The 25,028-nt window shown below is 45.5% G+C and overlaps 1 protein-coding gene across 1 annotated transcript in view; it reads right to left on the reverse strand.

Annotated features, from left to right (window-relative positions):
- SYNJ2 (synaptojanin 2) overlaps nt 1–17,668 on the reverse strand; it is a 206,682-nt gene extending 189,014 nt beyond the window's left edge. The window contains exon 1 of the mRNA XM_040350954.1: nt 17,248–17,668. Coding sequence (XP_040206888.1) covers nt 17,248–17,365 — 118 coding nt within the window. The 5' untranslated portion in view covers nt 17,366–17,668. The remainder of the gene's footprint in view (nt 1–17,247) is intronic.
- Nucleotides 17,669–25,028: the final 7,360 nt, after the last annotated feature.

Here is a 25,028-nt window from a genome sequence, read left to right on the forward strand (position 1 = left end):
GAGTACTGCAGTGGGAGGGGCTTGATAAAGTTTTATTGGGAAAAAAAAACAGCTGACATCAGCCGGGAGGAGAGGAGAAGAGCTCCGGCGGGTCACGTGAGCGCCCAGCAGTGCTGTAAATAAGATATTTTCCACAATAAAGTTACAAAAGGGAGACACGCTGCACATTATATAATCTTTTTACAGAACGGATTACATGTTTTTACAAGGACTTTAACTAGGGCTTATTTTTGGGGTAGGGCTTATATTGCAGCCATCCCAGAAACTCACGCTAGGTCTTATTTTCGGGGTAGGGCCTTATTTTCGGAGAAACAGGGTATTAGCAGCTTGTTAGATTGTTAGATGACAGTTTTTACAGTGAATGTTATAAGCTATGAGCTAGATATAGGATGGCGGTTTTACATTTAGCTGACATTTCTATGCTAACAAAAGAGTATTTATTATAATTTAAATCAAGTGAAAGGCAAAGCTGCACTATTACAACATTTCTAAAGTTTAGATGCAGATTACAACAAATGGTGATTCATGATTGGTTCTCTTCAGAATCCCAGGCTGACAGCAAATTGAAGCTAAAATGCAGACGACAAAGATGCAGAATGTGCGAACAGAAGAATGACCAAAACAAAAATAAAATAAAAATATAGAATTAAAATTCATTTAGCACATGATGCACATTTAAATTCTAAAGCATAATGTAAAAATGTAACATTTAATATTTAAAAAGCTACAAAACCAACTGGAAAAGGTTTTTTGTTTTTTTTACTAGCACTGTGCAAACAATTGTATCCATCTGTATAAAATATCAAACTATGAGAAACACAAGGGCCCCCTCCCTGCCAGCTGAAAGGACAGCAGGTGCTGCCAAAATCAAATCTTTTTGCAGTTGTCTTTGCTGACTTTATTCTTTAGGAATGTCAAGAAGTCACTAAGGACAGCAATTGAACAGCACTTCTTTCACTGTATATTAATGCTTGCGTCCCTTTGTTACTCACTTTGATGGAAAATGCAAAGTCACGTTATCACTTAATTTGTAATAAAAACATCTTTGCCATTCTGAAGCTTCCCTCCAACCACTTTGCATATTTAATATACACTGTGATGCTGTACTTGTCAGATATGCTGCAGAAATCTCCCTCTACTGAGTCTGGCTGCATCCATTTTAACTGTGGGCAGCTCAAGCTGCTGCCTGTTAACTTTCTGGATTTACACAGAGGCACACCTGCAGCTGTGCAGCTCTCATTGGCCCTCTTATGACTCATCCCCCCTCCCTTCCTGGCAAATTCTCAGGAGAGTGAGAGAGAGCTGTGCATGATGTCATAAGCCTAGGTTAATGACCAGACAAGAAACAGGAAGTGGGCCATACAGTGGAACCTTGGATTACGGCAGTGTTTCTCAATTCCAGTCCTCAGGCCCCCCCAACAGGTCAGGTTTTCAGGATTTCCCTCAGATGAAAAGGCTGTGGTGATTACTAAAGGCAGTGAAACTGATCAAATCACCTGTGCAAAATAATGGAAATCCTGAAAACCTGACCTGTTGGGGGGGCCTGAGGACTGGAATTGAGAAACACTGGATTACGGGCATATGCTCGTAATCCAAAGTATTGGCATATCAAAGCGAGTTTCCCCATTGAAGTCAATGGAAATGAAAATAATTTGTTCCACATTGACTTCAATGGCATGCAGCACTGTGGGCAGCACAGTGGTGTAGTGAGTAGCACTTTCGCCTAGCAGCAAAAGGGTCGCTGGTTCGAATCCCGACCACGACACCATCTGCCTGGAGTTTGCATGTTCTCCCTGTGCCTGCGTGGGTTTCCCCCGGGTACTCCGGTTTCCTCCCACACTCCAAAGACATGCTGGTAGGTAAATTGGATCTTGTCCAAATTGGCCCAGTATATATATATATATGTATATCTGTGTGTATGACTGTGTGTCCCAAGCGTGTCACGATCCTACGGGGTAAAATGACCGCACCAGCCAAGCAGACACTGGCTGGAAAAAGCGCCCAGAGGCGATTCAGTTCGCATGAGTAGCGCTATACAAGTCATTCATTCATTCATTCAATACCGCACATGGCCATAGGTGTGGGGGGCGCCGGAGAGCCTCGGAAACAGCCATAAAGGCCCGAGGACAGCTCGGCTGACCTCGGCAAACCTCAGAAAGGCTATTTTCTGGTCTTTCAGAGCATTTATGAATGGCTCCGCCCGGCTCCAGCGCCCCTCCCCCACCTCAGGCCAAACACGTTACTGCACACCGCTTTGGCCTGAATCCTGCTCGTTTTGCGAGACAACACTCGAAAAATTAGTTAGGATTTTTCAAAATACAGTGCTCGTATTTTGCGAAACGCCCGTTAACCGCAATCCGAGGTTCCACTGTATAAGGTATTTACTGGCAGAATTTTTTTTTTTTATTATCTAAAGTTAAAACAAGGGCAGAGGATTTAATAGATGGAAACATGAAAAAATTACTGAAGGTCCGTTTAAAACCCAGGAACTGCATTCACTATATCTGGTTTCCCAAAGTACACAGAACACGGGAATGCAATTATTTTAGTAATAAACTGCTAAATATCTTTTCTCATCAGCAGTTATAGCAGTCCTGTGACTTCCATCAGTGTCCTGCCGAGCACTGGTTAAAGCTTGGAGTTTTCATTCTCTTCTGACTATCCTATGAAGCTGCATTCACCCTGACCCTTTTTCTGGACAGTACCAATTGGCCCTGTGCTGATCACATGCACGCTCCCCCCCCCCCCCCCCACAAAAAAAAATCTCTAGCAATACACACCAAATTGAGCATGTGCAGAGTGCCCCCAAGGCTCTGTTCTATCAGCAGATGTATTGCAACGGTGTAAAAAAAGAGGGGAGGGAGAGAATCAGAGAAGGCAGGATCAAACAGCATGTGTACACAATGCAGATGATGAACCGCTTAGGTTCCACAGTGAGTATAACAAGCATGCTTTGCTGCATATACATACTGATTTTACTGTGGAGGGTTTAGTAACACTTTAAAACATGTTCCTCCTGCCTACACTGTGTAAAAAAAAAAAAAAAAAAAAAAAAAAAAATCGATCTGTATTATAATTTTACATTTTTTTAGTCCACTTTAGTCATGTGATCCTGCAGCTCCAACTCCCCTGTGTCAGTGAGTGGTGGCTGCAGGGGAGAAGAGGAAGCGCTGACAACAGAGGGGCAATCAGAGCCAATGGGTGACATCACAGCTCCTGGAATTCCAAGCCATTGATAAAGTGATTGTAAACCCTTTACAACCACTTTTGCCTACAGGTAAGCCTATAATAAGTTTTAGCTGTAGGTACCGTGAATGTCTTCTAAACCTGCAGTTTATGAGATATTCGATGTATACACATGTGCCAACGTCTTCGGCACATGCGCACTGAAGAAACGGCTCGTACTTGCCGTTTCTACAGCTGCTGTGCTATTACCGGCTATTGCTGTGCTATTACCGGCGGCACTTTTTTTTTTATACTCACCTGAAAGGGCAAAATACGCAGCAAAATCTTCAATGTGACATGTCAGCTAATCCCCCCCCCCCGCTTCTCAACTTTAATGTGACATGTCATTTTGCTTAGGGCCCCAGGGAGGTCAGGATCGGCACTGCCTAGAGAAGTATATTTGTTATCTCTTTAACCACTTAAGGACCGCCCAACGCCGATATACGTCGGCAGAATGGCACGGCTGGGCACAATCACGTACCTTTACGTGATTGTTAAAATGGCCAGCCGTGGGTCACGGGTGCAACCGGTCCGAAGCTCCGTGACTGCGACCGCGGGACCCATCACCGCCAGAGTCCCGCGATCAGTCCCCGGAGCTGAAGAACGGGGAGAGGTGTGTGTGTAAACACACCTTCCCTGTTCTTTGTTGTGGCGCTGTCTATTTATTTATTTATTTATTTATTACTATTTATTTGGGAAGCGCGCATATACCACCGGTCGGTGGTGCCAAAGCGCTTTGTGACAAAATAGCCCGGATGTTCTGGCGTGGGGAGCATAAATAAAAGAGAAGGGAGAAAAAAATAAAATAAAAAATTTTAAGCGAAGAAAAATTGGCCTAGGATTGAAATTGATCGTCTGTTCCCTGATATAGGGAAAGGCGATCAATAACGTCACACGTCCAGCCCCGCCCCCCTACAGTTAGAAAACGCATATGAGGTCACACTTAACCTCTTCGGCGCCCCCTAGTGGCTAACTCCAAAACTGCAATTGTAATTTTCACAATAAACAATGCATTTTTATAGCTTTTTTTGCTGTGAAAATGACAATGGTCCCAAAAATGTGTCAAAATTGTCCGATGTGTCCGCCATAATGTCACAGTCACAAAAAAAACGCCATTAGTAGTAAAAAAAAATTTTTTTTTTATACAAATGCAATAAGACTATCCCCTATTTTGTAAACGCTATAAATTTTGCGCAAACCAATCGATTAACGCTTATTGCAATTTTGTTTTACCAAAAATAAGTAGAAGAATACGTATTGGCCTAAACTGAGGAAAAAAATGTTTTTTTTATATATTTTTGGGGGATATTTATTATAGCAAAAAGTAAAAAATATTGCATTTTTTTCAAAATTGTCGCTCTATTTTTGTTTATAGCGCAAAAAATAAAAACCGCAGAGGTGATCAAATACCACCAAAAGAAAGCTCTATTTGTGGGAAAAAAAGGACGCCAATTTTGTTTGGGAGCCACGTCGCACGACCGCGCAATTGTCAGTTAAAGCGAAGCAGTGGCGAATCGCAAAAAGGGGCCTGGTCCTTTACCTGCATTTTGGTCCGGGTCTTAAGTGGTTAAACCCTCATTCACACTGAACACGGCTTTGAAATCATGCGAGTTCAGATTTCAAAGTAGCATTTCAGTCCAACTTCGGGGGGCAACTTGAAAGACATCTGTGTGGGTTCATGCACAGATGTCTATTGAAATTGCCCCCAAAGTCGCCAAAAGTAGTGCAGGAACTACTTTTGGAAATCAATGTGGCACCGCAAAGTCGGCGTCTCACCGGTTGGGACGCTCCTATTCAAGAAAGAAAGGGGTATCACCTGGAAGTCGCACATCTAAGATGTGCTAGAGAGGTGAATGGAGTGGCAACCTCAGCCTGGACTCCAAGCAGGACACGCCCCCAATTCATTTCACTGTGCCCCCCAGAGCTTAGTCATGGCAATAGGCTGCGACTTGACATGCGACTTGATCGCGCCGATGTGAACGTGGGCTGAAACTTGTGTCACGAATTTCACTTAAACTAAAGGCTGCCTATGCGACAATTCAGACCATAAAATAGCATCCCCTCCCTAACTTGTATCATTTTGTTAAAGGCCAAGTTCACCTTTTCAATAAAATTGACTATGTAGTCAAAGGGTACAAAGTAGATGTTGCTTAGGGCTTGTTCACATCAAAACGTGATTCCATGCATGTTTCCCACACCATGTTCAAAACACACGGAGTCTGCAATCTGCTGTTGGCCTCAATGTATTCCTAAGAACCCCCAAAACGCAGATCAAAACGTAGAACAATCGCATTATACTGTGGTGCAGTGCGTTTTAAAAAAAGTAATGCATGCTCTACTTTTTGTGCAATCCAGTGCGATTTCAGCTCATTCAAATGAGTCGCACAGGAATGTAGACCGTATTCCTGTCAGGTATGAACTGGCCCTAAAAGTGCAAACTCATCTTTTGAGAAAAAATGAAAAAGGTGAACAGCCTACACCAGTGATGGCGAACATTGGCACCCCAGATGTTTTGGAACTACATTTCCCTTGATAGTCAACTACACTGCAGAGTGCATGAGCATCATGGGAAATGGAGTTCCAAAACATCTGTGGTGCCAAGGTTCGCCAACACTGCCCTACACCCTCCCAACCCTCACCCCAGTACCCGCTGTACTTGCCTCCATGGGTGATAAGCTGTCAGTGCCCACGCAGCCAGTGTAGCTTTTCGGGGATTTGAAACCCCAACTCTTCCCACCTTTCTTTCTGCAGGGTTTCCGGGATTAAGCCTCGTACACACGCACGGTTTTCTCGGGAAGAACCAGCAAACCGAGCGTGTGTACGAGGCTTTGAGGTTTCTCGTCAAGAAAACACTGCCCAGAATCTAGACGAGAAAAATAGAGAACCTGCTCTCTATTTTCTCGTTGTGAGATTCTCGACAGTGTTTTCTTGCCAAAAAAAGAGCGTGTGTATACTTACCTCTCCATGAAAACCCGCGCATGCTCAAAAAGACTTTGACACATGCGCGGTAGCTTCCATGGCATAGGTAGGGTGAAGCAAGATGGCGGCGACGGCATTGAATGCGACGAGCGCATGCTTGTCGTAGTCGATGACGTCACCGCGTTCTTGCCATTCAAAGGAACGGCGGTTCTTTTGAATGACCCGTGTATACACTCGGCCGGCAAGAGAATCTCGTCAGGAAAAACAATGTTTTTTTTTCCCTGACAAGATTTTGGGCCGTGTGTACAGGGCTTTAGAGCGATTCTGATTGGACACAGAGAATCGCTACAACAAGCCTACTTCAAATATTATATTTTCCATTTATGCATCACAATTGATCTACAAAATCCTCAAAAGAGCTGATTAGTTGCAGGATATACAGGATTTATGGCCCAAACATGTGGTGACTGCAGGATATCTGAAACTAGAGAGCGTCCTATGATTGTATCCATAACTACAATGAGGTGAGGGTGCAATGACAGGAAACACAACGTTTTTGTAAGAATGTTCAATGAATAAGAGAAATGGGAAATGTAAATTATATATATATATATATATATATAGGCAATCATATACCTATGTGATCATATATCATTTCCTGTTATCAAGTACCGCAAAATGTCCCGTGGCCTATTACACAAAAATGTGTCTACACTTGCTGGTTGGCTGACTCATTCTTCCCTAGCAGTTCTGTACACACACTTCCTCCCCTCTTCACTTTCTGCAGCTTTTCTCAATTAACGTCCTGCCAGCAAGTTTAGCTTTCCTTGGATAAGGAGCATACACTGTCCCATTTCACACCCAGGCAATTATATCTAGACTGGAGAACAAAAACGGATAGCATTGCAACTTACTTGGTGACTGCATTTGTTTCTTTTTTTTTTTTACCTGGAAATCCTGCCATTACTACACTTCCTGTTATAGGGTGACAACCGTACTGAGCAGCATGGTTAACCTAAAGCTAGGTTTAGACGTGCCACCCGTTTTATATAAATGCCACACTGGCACATTGTTTGCAGTTGCAGCGTGTCTTCTTCGCGTGAAGGGGTCGCAATTAGTGGCCAAACACAATGGCAGGGGGGGGGTGATAATTTTTGCTGCATCACGACATACCGTGTTTCCCCGAAAATAAGCCCTACCCCGAAAATAAGCCCTAGTAAAGTTAATGAAAACGGCTGTAATCTGTTTTGGAAAGAGATCCCAGGTCCAGTGTGTATCCCACTGCAATAGCACCATGTAAAATACCCCATTTATAGCAGCCAGATATAACCAAAGATCGTCTCCTCTCCTTCTCCACCCGGCTGACGGCCCCTCCCTCTTTAGTGCTTGGAGCAGGCTGACATCAGCTGGGATGGCGGCTCTTCCTCTCTTCTCATCCCGGCTGATGTCTGCGGCCCCTCCCTCTGCAGTTCTCGGAGCGGGCTGACGTCAGCGGGATCGCGGCTCCTCCTTTTTTCTCTTCTTCTCCCGGCTGACGTCTGCGGCCCCTCCCTCTGCAGTTCTCGGAGCGGGCTGACGTCACCTGGGATCTCCGAGCGGAGAAGAGCAGAGGAAGATCACATGAGCCCCCTGTACAAAAAGGTATTTTTATAAAACTGCCACAAATGGAGACACACTGCACCTGACACCAGCACAATCCCCCTATAAAACAGAACACAGAATTGTATAAGGATTTTAACTAAGATGTTTTTTTTTTTGGGGGGGGGGGTATTAAAATGTTAAAATACTGACTCCTGACCTGACAGGGGGGAGAAGACAGTGAACTTTATAAGGCATCCCCTCAAAATAAGCCCTAGTGTATTTTTTGGACCCAAAATTAATATAAGACCCGGTCTTTTTTTCGGGGAAACGCGGTATGAACACCCTGTCCACTGCCTTCTCAGCTTAGAGGCAAGCAGGAGAAAATGGGTAAAAATGTAGCTCAGCTAAGCATTTTTAATGCCCCCTAACTACTACATAACACTTTGTTTTTAGGATTACATAATGCCTGTCTATCTACTTCTTAATAAGGGAAGATGTTTTGTAGTCCATGGAGGTAGCAAGAAAAAAAAAATGCTCGGGCCGGCCATAGAACAGAGCAAATTTCTTGCAACCATGGGCTTGCTGGTTGCCCCCACAGTCAGTGCTGACAGGGGAACCCCCCCCCCCCCCCCGCGGAGCCATTGTGTTCTCCTAATCATAAACATTAGACCTCCTACCTCATAATTGATATCTAGCAAATTGTATTTTCATTTTGTAAAACAATATGTTGATTTGGAAATATTGATGTATTTCGTATAGTTGGCTTTAAAAAAAAGAGCATTATTATTATTATTATTATTATTATTATTATTATTAGTGCTTTTAAGCATTGCTACTGTAACACACTTTGGTGTCAGACACTTTTCAAGCTGACAGGAGAACAATGCATTCCGCTGCTGCTCTTTTACTCATAGGTTGGGGGTGGAGAGATGACATCACTGTATTTCTCAATTGTAATAGAGCAGGGATCCTCAAACTGCGGCCCTCCAGCTGTTGCGGAACTACACATCCCATGAGGCATTGTAAAACTCTGAAATTCACAGACATGACTAGGTGTGATGTGAATTGTAGTTCCTGAACAACTGGAGGGCCGTAGTTTAAAGAGGAGTTCCACCCAAATTTGGAACTTCCTCTTAACCCACTCCTCTCCCCCTTACATGCCACATTTGGCATGTAATTTTTTTGGGGGAGGGAGTGGGGGCTTCAGCACAAGTGGGACTTCCTGTCCCACTTCCTCCTTCCTGTAGGCGACTAAGCTTAATCACCTTCAGGAAGTGGCTGCTGTAGGCGATCGCCTAGGACACGTCACAGGTCCTAGGCGATCTCCTGGCCAATTACACGGCGCGGCGCCGGGCCGCGCATGCGCAGTGCCGCGCCGCTCGCGCAGTGGGTGCCCGGCCGTGAAGCCGAAAGCTGTTCAGGCCGGGTGCCCACACTGAAGATGAAGACGCCGGCCGGGGAGGGGGGGAGAGGAGCGGAGCCCCGGCCGGCGCGTCGCTGGAGCGCTGGAGCAGGTAAGTGCCTGTTTATTAAAAGCCAGCAGCTACACTTTTTGTTGCTGCTGACTTTTAATAAACATAAAAATGGCTGGAACTCCCCTTTAAAGACCCATGTAATAGAGAATACTCTTTTACCAACCAATCAGCAGGCTGGGGATTGAGAGATGACACCAGCGTATTTTTTCTAACAAAGAATATGGTGTCATTTCTCTGGCTACACCACATTGCAGACAAATATACAAATAATTTCTCAGGTCAAAAAGCATATATGGATTTTGTCTATGTACTTGGAGGTTTTACTTTATGATAAAAAGTTGGTCTAAATCAACGGTCTCCAAACTGAAGCCCTTTGCTTGCCTTTACCTGGCTCTTGGGGCACGATTCCATCCACTGAAACTAACCATGGTGCATGATTCCTCCCACTGACACCAACGATGGGGCAGAATTCCTTCCACTGACACCAACGATGGGGCAGAATTCCTTCCACTGACACCAGCGATGGGGCAGAATTCCTTCCACTGACAGCAACGATGGGGCAGAATTCCTTCCACTGACAGCAACGATGGGGCAGAATTCCTTCCACTGACAGCAACAATGGGGCAGAATTCCTTCCACTGACACCAACGATGGGGCAGAATTCCTTCCACTGACACAAACGATGGGGCAGAATTCCTTCCACTGACAGCAACAATGGGGCAGAATTCCTTCCACTGACAGCAACGATGGGGCAGAATTCCTTCCACTGACAGCAACGATGGGGCAGAATTCCTTCCACTGACAGCAACGATGGGGCAGAATTCCTTCCACTGACAGCAACGATGGGGCAGAATTCCTTCCACTGACAGCAACGATGGGGCAGAATTCCTTCCACTGACAGCAACAATGGGGCAGAATTCCACCTATTGACACCAGCAATGGGGCACCATGGGGGAGAATTCCTTCCACTGACAGCAATGATGGGGCAGAATTCCTTCCATTGACACCAGCAATGGGGCACCATTTCTTCCATTGACACCAACGATGGGGCAGATTTCCTTCCACGGACAGCAATGATGGGGCAGAATTCCAACCATTTACACCACTGATGGGGCAGAATTCCTTTCATTGACACCAACAATGGGGCAGATTTCCTTCCACTGACCTCAACGATGGGGCAGAATTCCAACCATTGACACCACTGATGGGGCAGAATTGTTTACTCCCACTGGACGCCAGGACATTTTCTACTCCCACTGGTCCCTCTAAAAGGACAGTAAACTGTTTTCTTTGGTGGTTTCACCTTTTCTAGCATATCTCTACAGCAAATTGTGACACCGACACGCGGATACTGCACTAAGCACTATACAGCAATGTTAATACAAATCACCAAGGCGGCAAATAAATATCTGGTTTTTCCAGGTTGATTTGCTTCAATGTGTTCAATACCAGAACTGGAAAAACAAATGACAAAAAACAATTCTAAAGCTTGTTCCTGCTTGCAAGTATGAAAAACATACAGAATACATATTTATGCAAATGCAGGCAAAGTACAAAATGAACACTGACAGTCATTGACAATGCATAACACATCACAGCGATAAATCCATCACCGCACCTTTGTGCAATGACGCATAGAAATGTGTTTATATTTTACTATGGCATCTTTGTGCCCCAAATCACAGACTTGTGATATACACATTAGTGGAGGAACTATAGCTGGTCTGATGTCTTTTTATAAAAGGTAATTATGTTTTGTTTGTTTTGTTCTTTAGCACTGACAGTTCTATTTTTTTTTTTTTTTTTATGACAAGCATTTGAAAGACCCATTGTCTTCCTCAGGTCAAAGCAGTACCAAGTAATGTTTTGTCAATTTAATTGTTATTTAAAAATACATGTGAAAGAGATCAGCTTAAAGCGATATTACATTGCAGCTTACCAATCATTAGATGTGGTGGCTGCATTAGTTATATTTTTTTCGTTTTTTTTACCTGATGATCTGGCCAGTAACACACCAGTAACACACCTCCTGTATTAGTGAGATGCCACTCTGGAGGAATGAGGACAGGAGGCTCAGTGAACAGCAGCATAGTCAGTCGAGGGGGGTGGTGTTAGATGTACCAGCAGATTTAAATACACTAACAAATTTAAGCCAAACTCCAGCTAATGCTTTATAAGCAGTTATAGCAAAAAAATAATACATTCCTTTTGGGATAAAGGTTTTACATAAATAAATAAAAGTTGATCATTGCAAGTGTCAAATGTTAAATGGTTTGTCTCTCTCCCTGTAACCGATACATTCCGCGGAAGAGCTGTTCTTTTGAAAAAACAACAGACCTACTGGTTGGATTACCAGATGAAAATAGAAGAAAGAAAGCCTAAAAAGGAAACTAATGCAGCCACATCTAAGAATTGATATGACATGGGGGCATAACCATGCATAATGTATCCCAACTGTCTCACTTGATGGGCATTACCACCCACTGGACAAAACCTAATCAACTTAATGCATGGAGATGCTACACTGTGGTGCGGGCCCTTAAGGAGCTAAAAACAGGTGGTGTGGAGGGGACATAGTACCCCCTTGCCATCTGTTAAAGTGGTTGTATACCCCCCCCCAAAAAAAAAACTGCAAGGCAAAGGCATAATGAGCTAGTATGACTAGCATACTAGCTCATTATCAATTACTTACCTTAGATCGAAGAACCCGCACTGACCCTCGTTCCTCTCCTCTGCCGCCATGATATCTATAGTGACATTTCTGGCAGGCTCCCATTCAAGACCCGGCACGCTCAGTGCGCCTGCGCCGTAGACATCGGTGCCCGATTTTCTGCAAATATCTCCTTAACCGTGTTGGTTAAGGAGATATTGCAAGCACCTACAGGTAAGCCTTAATGTAGGCTTACCTGTAGGTGCAAGTAGTATATGAGGGTATACAACCGCTTTAAAGGCCCTCTAAAGTGCGTTCCACCGCAGATAACTCTTCAGGGATGCATCTAAATGACTGTCAAACTGGGACCAGCGGCTGTGTCCGTGCAACCAATAGTCCCAATAGGCATGAATTCAACCCACACGTTCCTGTAAAAGTGGCTGTATGTATAAGTGGATGCAGAAGTGGCCACCTGCTGGAACCGTGAACAATCAGAGTGAAAATTATCACCAGCACCCCATGGGTCTCCAAAATTGGGTCCAAAGCTATATTCAGTGAACACATCGTGACAGCAACGTTAAGGAGCCATGCAGGACCCCTTAATCAGGTATGTGACACATGCCTGATGAAGGGGTTCGGCGTGGCTCTGAAACGTTGCTGTAACGATGTGATCGCTGAATAAAGCTTTGGACCCTATTTTGGAGACCCATGGTGTGCGGGTGACATTTTTCACTGCAATAGGCATGAATGGGACTGCTTGCACGTGGACACATGGAACACCTGGGCATTCTACGCGGGCAAAGGCGACCCTTCGCATGGGTGTACGCTTAAGTACGCCCGTGTGAATGAGGTCTAATCCAAAAGAAGAATGCAGGACAGATACTTGTGTCAGGTTTCTTTTCCTTCTACAAGCAACCGCCAGCAGCAACTTCTGATACCTGCACACAGATAACAAAATTAACAATGTACACCAGAGGTTCTGTATTGGGGGACCAATTCTCCGATGGTCACTGTGTAGGAGTCCCCTCCCTGTTCTCCTCACCTCCCTAATGGGCCAAAGTGTAAAAAACAACAAGGTTCGTGGGGCAATTTGCTGGTATAAAAAAGATGGAGGAAAAACATCCTGAAAATGAAGCCTGTATAGTTCTTTTCTACATTTGTAGTGCAAAGGTGGCTCCTTTGTGTTTGTCACACTCCACCCAATGTTGACATTGCTGCCTTCCACCTGCATACTTTCAAGACACACATTACAGGTGAACTGATGTGTCCTCAGTTTGGAAAAAATGAACACAAACCAAATACTACACAGTCCTAGACAGATAATAGTTAATGTGTGTGGAAAGCAAAAAAATCATTTTTGGCCCGTCAGTTTTTTTTCTTCCTGTCAGGGAGATTTCCCTTTTACCTCATGTCAAGGAGACACAAGAGGACAGGACAGGAAATCTCCTCAACGTGAGTGCAATGCCCATGTAGGCCTCATTACATGCTTGTGTTTTTAGGGCTTTTATAAGCACATAGAAACGCATGCAATGGTTTTAAATGGTAGAAATCACACTGGTCATTAGGTGCATTCAGTTTTGCTGTGTTTAGAATGCAGTGCGCCCAGCACATATTGGATACTCTGAAGGCATGTACATGCAAGCGCAGTTAAACGCAGGAAAACTTCATGTGGGAAGCATATAGTTTGGTTAGACTTTCCATATAATATCTCCAGCGTTTAAAGGGGTTGCAAAGGTTCGTTTTTTATTTTCTAAATAGGTTACTTTAAAGCGGTGGTCCACCCTCCATAACAACTTTTTAGCATAAAATGAGGCATAGTAGCGCGAGCTACAGTATGCCTGTCTTTATTTTTTTATCCCCGTACTCACAGTGTAATCGTAGAGACAAGATTACGACTCCCCGCGGGGAATGGGTGTTCCTATGGAGAGGGAAGGTGATTGACGGCCGGCTCTGGCACGTCACGCTCCCCGAAGACAGCCGGAACAGGTCTCGGCTCTTCACGGCGCTATACCGTGCCTGCGCACAGACTATGCGCAGGCGCCGTGAAGCGCCAAGTCCTATTTCGGCTATTTCCGGAGAAGCGTGACGTGCCAGAGCCGGCCGTCAATCACCTTCTCTCTCCATAGGAACGCCCATTCCCCGCTGGGAGTCGTAATCTTGTCTCTACGATTGCACAGTCAGTACGGGGATTTTTTTTTTTTATTAATAGGGTGAACCCCCGCTTTAAGCTAGTGAATTGTTGGTTTCCAAACCTTTTCCTTTGATTTTCCTTCTAAATGTTTTTTTTCCTTTGTCTGAATTTCTCACATCCTGTTTCTCCTCAGTAAGCTTGCCCCCACCATCCGAGCCGTTCTGGCTGGGGGTTAGTCAGCCAGAACAGCTTACTGAGGAGGAACAGTAAGTGAGAAATTCAGACAAAGAAACAAAACATTTAGAAGGGAAAAATCAAAGGAAAAAGGTAAGGGAACCAACAATGCACTAGTTTTAAGGAACCTATTTAAAAAATAAAAAACAAACCTTTACAACCCCTTTAGGCCTCTTTCATACTGGGCGGATCAGTAATGATCCACCCCGTGCACCTCCGCTTGCTCAGCGGGGATCGCTCCGTTGATCCCCGCTGAGCCGGCGGATGACAGGGCGGTCGCCGCACACTGTGCAGGGACCGCCCTGTCTTTTCTCCGCTCCCCCTATGGGGGCGGGATCGGATGAACACGGACCGTATGTCCGTGTTCACCTGATCCGATCCGCCAGACGGATGGAAAAGTAGGTTTTTCCTCCGTCACACTTTGGCGGATCGGAGCAGGTCGCATGTCAGCGGGCATGTCACCGCTGACATCCGCGGCTCCATAGAGGAGCACGGAGCGCCCGTACAGGTCCGCAAAAAAAAAAACTGACAGAGGGACCTGTACGGGCGCTCAGTGTGAAAGAGCCCTTAAGGCTGGGTTCACATCCCTGCCACATGTGGCTCACGGTAGGAGTCCGTTGCGTCGCCATTCATTGTTTCAGGTGTGATTTCAGCCCCTAATTTCTGGCTGAATTTGGACCTGAAATGGACCAAAAGACACACAAAACTCAGGCCGGTCACAATCTCCAGCTATGGGAATTGGATGCGGAAAAAATCTCAACCAATTCGTATAGGTGTGAACCCAGCCTAAATGAACCAAACGCAAAAGGCATTGTGAATGCAGACTACAACAGTGGTCACTGGAACTAGTGTCCCCGCTGGAAGATTTCCCCTGTATTCTTGTTCTGATGACAACTCAAAATGTTTGATTTTTCCTTCAAGCTCAGAGTATTAACCTCTTTAGCTGGGACACAGACAGATACAAACCTGACAGGAGTTGCAACTCTGTCATACTCTATACGGGACTGTACATGTCTCTCTTTAGGATGTAATGAGCATACAAAGTATTCATGTATGAAATTAAGAAGTTGGTATTACTGTATGAGCCCAAATGTAGCACTTTCACTGACAACTGAAACCTAACAGAACTTCACGCAGCAGTAAGACTATAATCACACTGGAGATTCGGGCCGCTGTGAATTGTAGCAGGAGGAATCTTCTGATTCCTGCTGCAGCTCTGAGTGACTAGGTACAGCCACCGGCCTCCATTCAAAGTGGTGTTGCGTGTTGGGGGCAGCTGGTGTGATGGGGAGGGTGATCAGAGTGGAGTGATCTGGTGGGTATGGGGGGGTATAAATCTAGCTTGCCTGCAGCTGAGCTACATTGTTATTGCCCCTCCCAAACTGCTTTCCCTTAGACCCCTTTCACACGGAGGTGGATTGCAGGCACTATTGCGCTAAAAATAGCGCCTGCAAACCGACCTGAAACAGCGGCTGCTGCAGGACCGCTCCAAAAGTCCTGCTTTGCGGCATCTTTGGAGCGGTGAAGGAGCGGTGTGTTTACCGCTCCTGCCCATTGAAATCCCCACTCCTGCCCATTTAAACCGCAGCTATACAGCCGGCAATGGTATTAACCCTTTTTTGGCCGCTAGCGGGGGGAGTAAAACTGCACCGCTACCGGCCGAATCCCGCCGCAATTCCGACGGTAAAGCGACGCTTTACCGCCACTGTACCTCCCGCCCCAGTATGAAAGCTGCAGAGGCAAATGGATGGGGGTGTGTACATACCACAGCAAACATTGCCCAACCCCTCCGTTGCTTTTGGCGGGTAATACCACCATTGAATGTGAACTATTCTGGTGAACAGATCTGCGCTGTGACCACCCTGTACAATGCATGCATGCTCTTTAAAGTGTTACTAAACCCAGGACCCTGCATTCACTATATCTAGTCTCCCACAGTACACAGAAATGCAATTATTTTAGTAAATATAAACTGCTAAATACCTTTTCTCAGCAGTATATAGCAGTCTTGTGACTTTTATCAGTGTCTGGTTAAAGCTTGTAGGAAGAACTTTCATTCTCCTCTGACTGTCCCATGAGGCTGCATGACCCCTGAATCTCTGTCTGGACAGTGCTGAATGGTCCTGTGCTGATCATTAAGGATAAGCTCAGGCGTGTTCGCAACACCACGTGCCCGCTCTCACCTGGAAGCTGATACTCCGCATCGCAAATCACAGGTAGTGAGAGATTTCCTGATCCTTGCAGCCGCGGAACGGGAAATGTCTCACTGCCTGTGATTAGCGCTGCGGAGTGTCAGCTTCCTGGCGGGCCCGGGCGCGTGGGGTTGCGAACGCCTGAGCTGATCCTTACTGATCACATGCACATAAAAAAGACCTCTTTAGCAATACACGACCAACTGAGCATGTGCAGAGTGACTCCAGGGCTCTGTACTATCAGCAGATGGATTGGGCACTGTAGAAGAAGTGGAGGATCAGAGAAGACAGGATCAAACAGCCTTTTTTTCACAATGCAGATGATTAACCCCTTAGGTTCTAGAGTGAGCAGAACAAGCATGCTTTACTCATATACAGACAGATGTTACTGTTGTGGGTTTAGTAACACTTTAAGGACTCTATTACACAAGTGGTGGATCACGTTTCATGGGCGTTTGACAGCTGCCTTCCCGCCGGATGTTTTAACCCCTAAAAACCTGACCCACTGCTCTTGGTTATTGAACGGTTGCAGTTGGGCAGATGCTACTGCTCACCATACATGATGGGGGGAATCAGATTTGCAACTGCGGCACGATGACACCCCAATGCGCTGCCTTTGCGGCTTAAGAGTGAGCAGTAAAAACGTGACCAATCCGTTCGTTTTTAACGCCATCCAACTGCAAGTGTAAACATAGCTTAAAAAGAGATTGTACAATCTGGTTGTATGGTGTATGGCCATCTTACTGGAGATTATACAATCAGATTGCACATCAGGTACAGTGATATGACAGCTGTTCATCCATAGCATACTGGACAGTGCAGTATACGGTAAGTACTCACTCAGAGTGGTCCCAGTCCCAGACTCGAATAGCAGGCAGTCCTCCCTATGGCGGGACTCCAGTAGCAGACTGTAGGGATCATGTTTGATGAGGATCCGGAGCCCTTTGCTCAGAGCCATAGCGGAGCTGTCAGTGATCTCAGTGATCGTCCCATGGATCCCATCACATCACCATTGTCCATCCATACAAGTCACATGATCCCTCCATGCAGACAGATCCGGACACAGATCGCACTCCGGGTTCGGGTCTTGGTGTCACCAGCTGGATCTCCTTCCTAGAAGTCAGTGCTCCAGCTGTGTCCATTCCGGGGAAGTCTTCTACTCCATGACATGCTTTGCACACCCCGATCCCTCCACATTCCACTCTCACCCCTGCCTGGGAATTTACTTTATTTTCCTCCCTTCTGCACTGACTCCTCCTTACAGCCTGCCCAGGTCATACACTGCCTCCTAGTGGAGGCCGGCTGACATTACAAGAGGCGCATAGTAAGAGCTTACAGAAGGATCTATTCTAAGGTTGGGTTCCTCAGGCGTCGTCATGCTGCTCCTGAAAAGTCAGCCTTTGCATTGAGTGTGGAGCTGGCCACACACCTTCAGATTTTTATTACAGGTATTTATACAGCCCTGGGCAAAAAAAGTTCAGAATGACACAAATATTAACCACTTCAATACAATCCACGCCCCCTTAACCACTTAACCACTTTCCCCCCTTCCTGCCCAGGCCAATTTTCAGCTTTCAGCGCTGTCGCATTTTAAATGACAATTGCGCGGTCATGCAACACTGTGCACAAGCAACATTTTTTAGATATTTTTTTCCCACAAATAGAGCTTTCTTTTGGTGGTATTTGATCACCACTGGGTTTTTATTTTGTGCTAAACAAATAAAAAAGGCAGAAAATCTTGAAAAAAAAAATAGTTTTTCTTTGTTTCTGTTATAAAATGTTGTAAATAAGTACGTTTTCTCCTTCACTGATGAGCACTGATAAGGTGGCACTAATGAGGTGGCACCGATGGGCACTGATGATGAGGCACTAATATGCAGCACAGATGGGCACTGATGATGAGGCACTAATATGCAGCACAGATGGGCACTGATGATGAGGCACTAATATGCAGCACAGATGGGCACTGATGACGAGGCACTTATGCCGCGTACACACGATCATTTTTCGGCACCAAAAAAAAAAGAAATTTTTCAGCATGTCCAAAAAACGAAGTTTTTCCAACTTCATCATTAAAAAAGACGTTGCCCACACACCATCGTTTTAAAAAAATGATGAACAAAGCGCAGTGACGTACAACACGTACGACGGCACTCTAAAGGGGAAGTTCTATTCGCCTTTGGGCTGCTTTAGCTGATTCATTGTTAGTAAAAGACGATTTGCGCTTTTCTGTCTGTTACAGCGTGATGCTTACTCCATTATGAACGGTAGTTTTACCAGAACGAGCGCTCCTGTCTCATAACTTGCTTCTGAGCATGCGTGGGTTTAAAACGTCGTTTTAGCCCACACACGACCATTTTTTACAACCCGAAAAACAAAATTTTTTAAAACGAAGTTAAAAAATGCAGCATGTTCGGAATTTTTTTTTTCGTTTTTCAGAAGCCGAAAAACGATGTGAAGCCCACACACGATCATTTTAAATGACGTTTTTAAAAACTTATTTTTTTTTCATGCCGAAAAATGATCGTGTGTACGCGGCATAATATGCAGCACAGATGGGCACTGATATGCAGCACTGACTGGTTTTGCACAGAGCAGCCCCAATCCTACTCTTCTCAGGTCGTGCAGATTGAATGAATGAATGAATGACTATATAGCGCTACTCATGCGAACTGAATCGCCTCTGGGAGCTTTTTCCAGCCAGTGTCTGCTTGGCTGGTGCGGTCATTTTACCCCGTAGGATCGTGACACGCTTGGGACACACAGTCATACACACAGATATACATATATATATATTATATGTATATAATTAGATTAGTGCTCAAATTTGTTTGGAGGGGATTTTTGCTGACATAAAATGCTCATACATTTTGGGGAGGGGGGGGGGGGGCACCGTTTTGGCATCTTTGCCTTGGGCATTAGATGACCTTGTCAGGGCAGTATTCCCAACTTTGGGATGCGAACGTGGGACACCTTTTAGCAAAAGTATGTAGCATCGGACACGCCCCCTTAACCACTTGACCTCTGGAAGATTTGCCTCCCTTCATGACCACGCCAATTTGTGCGATACAGAACTGTGTTACTTTAACTGACAATTGCGCGGTCATGCAACACTGTACCCAAATAAAATGTATGTAATTTTTTTCCCCACAAATAGAGATTTCTTTAGGTTGTATTTGATCATCATTTTTTTTTTTTTTTTTTTTTTTTGCGCTATAACCCAAAAAAGACAGACAATTTTGAAAAAAAAATGTTTTACTTTATGCTTTAAAAACGTATCCCCCAAAAAAAATCGAATCTCTTCATAAATGTGGTCCACTATGTATTCTGCTACACATTTTTGGTTTACACACATGTTATAGTGTCTACAAACTATGGGATATATTTATGGAATTTGTATATTTTTTTTATACTAGTAATGGCAGCGATCAGCGACTTATAGTGGGACTGCAATATTTGACACTTTGCTGAAACCAGTGATGCTAATGCAGTGCTCAGTTCTAAAAATATGCACTGTCACTGTACCAATGACACTGGTTGAGAAGGTGTTAAACATTTAGGGCGATCAAAGGGTTAACTGTGTGCCATTGTTTATCACAGTTCTGTGTTCTTTTCCAATGATTGGCGGGTGCCAGAAGACATCGAGTGTCAGGCACCCCCAGATTGGCTTCTGCTGTGAATATTCACAAAATGTATTTTCGTGCAAACAAATACAATATTATATATGGTAAAATATAAAAGATGATGTTACCCGTAGAATCGCTGATACGCCGTCGTATCTCTGTTTCTAACTATGCGGCTGATTCATAGAATCAGTTACGCATAGCTAGCCCTAAGATCCGGCAGGTGTAATAGTTTTACACTGTCGGATCTTAGGATGCAGTACCGCGGCCGCCGCGGGGGGCATTTCTCGTCGTAATCCAGCGTCGGGTATGCAAATTAGCACTTACGGAGATCCACAAAGCTTTTTCCCTTTGTTAAGTCGCCATAAGTGTTAGTTTGACGTCGCAAAGATAGGGTACCTTTTACAAAGTGTAAAGTTAGTACACCATGTAAAAGTGTACCCGTCTTTCCCGCGTCGCTGTCAAATTTTTTTTAATTTTTTTTTTCCCGCCGCATCTCTTTTTTACCCGTCGCGATTCACAAAACTTGGCGCAACGTAACTTCGCGCAAAGCACGTCGGGAAAATAGCGTCGGGAGCATGCGCAGTACGTCCGGCGCGGGAGCGCGCCTAATTTAAATGGGACTCGCCCCATTTGATTTGGCCCGCCTTGCGCCGGACTGATTTAGGATACACCGCCGCAAATTTCCAGGTAAGTGCTTTGTGTATCGGGCACTAACTTGTGTAATTTGCGGCGGTGTAACTTAAATCAGAAAAGTTACGTTGCGCCCGCTCGTTGTGAATCTGGCCCTGTATTCCCAAGAAATGTTTCACAAACCCACATTAGCAGTAAAAAAAAACTAGACTAAAACCTGCCATAGACGGTTCGATTCTTGGCCGTTTCAGCAGGGATCGGCTAAGATTCTAACCCTGTATGGGCAGGCTGAACATACCCAAGTTGATCGATCGATCGATGCTCTTGGATACAACCAACATGTCGAATATTTCATGTGATTATTCCTAGCAGCTATACCTCCTAGCAATAATCACTGTGTGTTCTTCCGGCTGGAACGGCTCCCCCCGCCAGGAGAACACAATAGCTTGATGGAAGGATTCCCCCATCTGACTATGTTGATGGGGGATTCAGGTGATTTTCTTTCCACCTAGCCAAGAAAGAAAAATGCTCACTCTATGGCTGGCTTAACCACCTGCCACCCACCGTCAAATGACGGAGGAGCGGTGCGGCTATCGTTCTGGGTGGACGTCATGTGACGGCCCCCTAGAATGGTCGGGACACGGCGCGATCCCCGATCTGTGTAAAGAGCTCTTTAACCATGTCCAATCACAGCCGGTCACATGTAAATACAGAAGTGCCATTAATTGGCTCTCCTCGCCTCACACTGACAGAATGTGTGGCGAAGAGTGCAGATCGGCGGTATCTCCTCGCAGGGGAGACCAGGGCAGGTAATCAGGGCACTGATCATCAGTGCCCTGATTACAGGAAAGCCCCAGCAGTGCCCATTAGTGCCACCAATCAGTGCCCACAAATGACACCAATCAGTGCCCATAACTGATGCCAGTCAGTGCAGCCTTTCAGTGCCCATCAGTGCCTGCTCATCAGTGCTGCCCATCAGTGCCTCCCATCAATGCCAATCAGTGCCGCCAATCAGCGCCACCAATCAGTGCTGCCCATTGGCGTGCGCAGTCTATTGCATTAGGGTGTGCACCTCAAAGCTCAAAACACACACTACGGTGTTCATTCAGAAAGGGAAGGAGATGGTCATTTACCGGCCCCTTCCTCCACTCATCCTAAAACATTCTTGCAGCAACAGCTGGCAGGAGAGGAGGGAAGCTGGTAGCACTGCAGAGGGAAGGAGGGAGCCAGGGAAGTAGGGGAAATCTGTGCTTTAAAGGGCAATTAGGGTGTGCCTGGGCACACCTGGCACACCCTGTGCGCACGCCTATGGTGCTGCCTATCCATGCCACCTATCAGTGCCACTCATAAGTGCCCACCAATGCCACCTATCAATGCCCACCAGTGCCACCTATCAGTCCATATCAGTGCTCATCAGTGTCACCTAATCATTGCCGCCTCATCAGTGCCCATCAGTGCAGCCTCATCAGCACACATTAGTGAAGGAGAAAAATTACTTATTTACAAAATTTACTGACAGAAACTAAGAACTTTTTTATTTTTTATTGTAAAAAATTAAAACCCAGCAGTGATTAAACACCACCAAAAGAAATGTCTATTTGTGTGATTAAAAATTCATTTGAGTACAGTGTTGCATGACCGTGCAATTGCCATCCAAAGTGCGACTGAAGCTGAAAAATGGCCTGGGCAGGAAGGGGGTGAAAGTGCCCGGTATTGAAGTAGTTAAGCTGCCTGCTTCCAAAGACGCTCATACATCACTGTATGCATGCAGATGTTTGGCTGTGCGGTGATACAAGCACAGTCGCAGCTTTTAACCAATTTGCACAGGCAGCTGTACGTAGACGCCTGTTAGTCCAGGGAAATTCCCGGCCACATAGACACATGGCATACTCATGCTGTATGGGCACTGACAGGTGAAAACTCTGAACTTCACTTATTCCTGGTAAAGGCCTGTAAATCTTTATTAGTTTAGAATATTGTAATCAATCAGGTAAAACAATTATCAGTAAAAATAATTATCAAGTGCAAAGAGCTAAAGGGAATTGATAACATAAATAAAATCACAGGCCCAGATTCTCGTAGGAGTTACGCCGGCGAATCTCCAGATACGCCGTCGTAACTCTGAGTGTGAGGCGTCGTATCTATGCGCCTGATTCTTAGAATCAGTTACGCATAGATTTGTATTAGATCCGACCGGCGTAAGTCTCTTACGCCGTCGTATCTAAGTTGCATATTTACGCTGGCCGCTAGGTGGTGCTTCCGTCGATTTACGCGTTGAATATGGTAATGAGCTAGATACGCCAATTCTCAAACGTACGTGCGCCCGGCGCATTTTTTTACGCCGTTTACGTAAGGCTTTTTTGGGCGTAAAGTTACCCCTGCTCTATGAGGCGTAGATGAGGCGTACCAATGTTAGGTATGGACGTCGGAACAGCGTAGAATTTTTCACATTTTACGTTGTTTGCGTAAGTCATCCGTGAATGGGGCTGGACGTAAGTTACGTTCACGTCGACTAGGCATTGAGCGGGCGCAATTTAATTTAAAAATTTGATGTGATACTGAGCATGCGCACGCATGCGCCGTTCGATAAAAGCGTCATTCACGTGGGGTCACATAACATTTACATACAACACGCCCCCTACCAGCCTAGTTTGAATTAGGCGGGCTTACGCGGTATCAGATACACTACACTGCCGTAACTTAGGGTGGAAGATGTTTCTGAATACGGGACCTGCCGCTTTAAGTTACGGCGGCGTAGTGTATCTGAGATACGCTACGCCCGCCTAAAGATAGGCGTTTTTTAGAGAATCTGGGCCACAGTGGGGTAGATTCAGGTAGCAATTACGCCTGTGTATCCATAGATACGCAGCGTAATTGCTAAGTAGCGCCGGCGTATCGACTTTCTGTATTCAGAAAGCTCGATACGCCGACTGTAGCCTAAGATATGACTGGCATAAGGCTCTTATGCCGTCGTATCTTAGGCTACATTCTTACGATGGCCGCTAGGTGGCGTTCCCGTAGTGGTCAGCGTAGAGTATGCAAATTGCATACTCACGCCGATTCACAAACGTACGCGCGCCGGGCGTTCGAGTTTTACGCCGTTTGCGTTCGTCGATTAGTAGTAAAGTGGTAACAAAGAAGTGAATGAGAGCGGTGAGTCACTGAAGGAAAACTTGGCAGCACCACATAAATCCTGTGTGTTGCCCGCGTGGATACTGCTCTCTACACATTTCAGTTTCAATGGAAAATGAAACTACAACTTTTACTTTAGCTCTTTCTATTTTCAGAACTTTATATTATCTCTGGTTAGTTAGCTTAAAACTTTTTTTTCTAATCTTGGTGTTGATGTCATGTTAGAGTTTTTCCCCTTATTTGGAAGAGAATGTCAGTTAGCTGCCTGGATTGTTCCAAGATCAACATCAGTTATAGTAGCTGAGGCATCCTGCAATACACAAGAACACAGTGGGGTTGATTTACTAAAGGTAAATCGGCTGTTCACTTTGCAATGGAATTATCTATATAGCTTACTGAATGTGGTGAAATTTTACTTTGCAGAGTATACCCAATCACGTGCAAGGAAAAAAAAACAAAAAAAAACGTAATTTTTGCTTTCATGTGATTGGATGATGGAAGCCATCAGTGTTCCCCTCACTGACTAAGCCGGGGCCGGTGCTACCACTAGGCAAACTAGGCAGCCGCCTAGGGCGCATTGCTGCCTAGGGCACCCAACCACTGGTGTTCCTACTCTCTTCTCTCTGCAGCAAAGCAACTAAGTTTCAGCATCAGCAGGCACTCCGTTCGCAAAAGTGTCTGAGGCGCAGCTGCAGCGGAGGACTGTGTCTTTGTCCCGACTCCCGAATGAATGGAAGCAAGCAAACATTTAGTGATGGGCACTGGTGAGGCTGCATTGATGGATGCTGGTAGGCTGCAACAATGGGCGCTGTGAGGCTGCATTGATGGGCGCTGGTGAGGCTGCATTTGATGGGCGTTGGTGAGGCTGCATTGATGGGCGCTGGTAAGGCTGCATTGATGGGTGCTGGTGAGGCTGCATTAATGGGTGCTGGTGAGGCTGCATTGATGGGTGCTGGTGAGGCTGCATTCTTGGGCGATGTGAGGCTGCATTGATGGGCGCTGGTGAGGCTGCATTGATGGGCGCTGGTGAGGCTGCAGGCGCTTCATTAAAAAGGTGGGGTATGCATGGGCAGGGCAAAGGGGGTGGAGTCAGGGTGGAGCCAAGGGGGAGGTGGCAAAATTAGGTGTTGCCTAGGGTGTCAAAAATCCTTGCCCCAGCTCTGCACTAAGTACTTGGGAAAATTACCTTGCAAAGTGCAACTTCCCTTCCAAAGTTAACATTCTGTGTGCCTT

The sequence above is a fragment of the Rana temporaria genome, chromosome 4 (assembly GCF_905171775.1).
Source record: "Rana temporaria chromosome 4, aRanTem1.1, whole genome shotgun sequence".
NCBI classification, from domain to species: domain Eukaryota; kingdom Metazoa; phylum Chordata; class Amphibia; order Anura; family Ranidae; genus Rana; species Rana temporaria.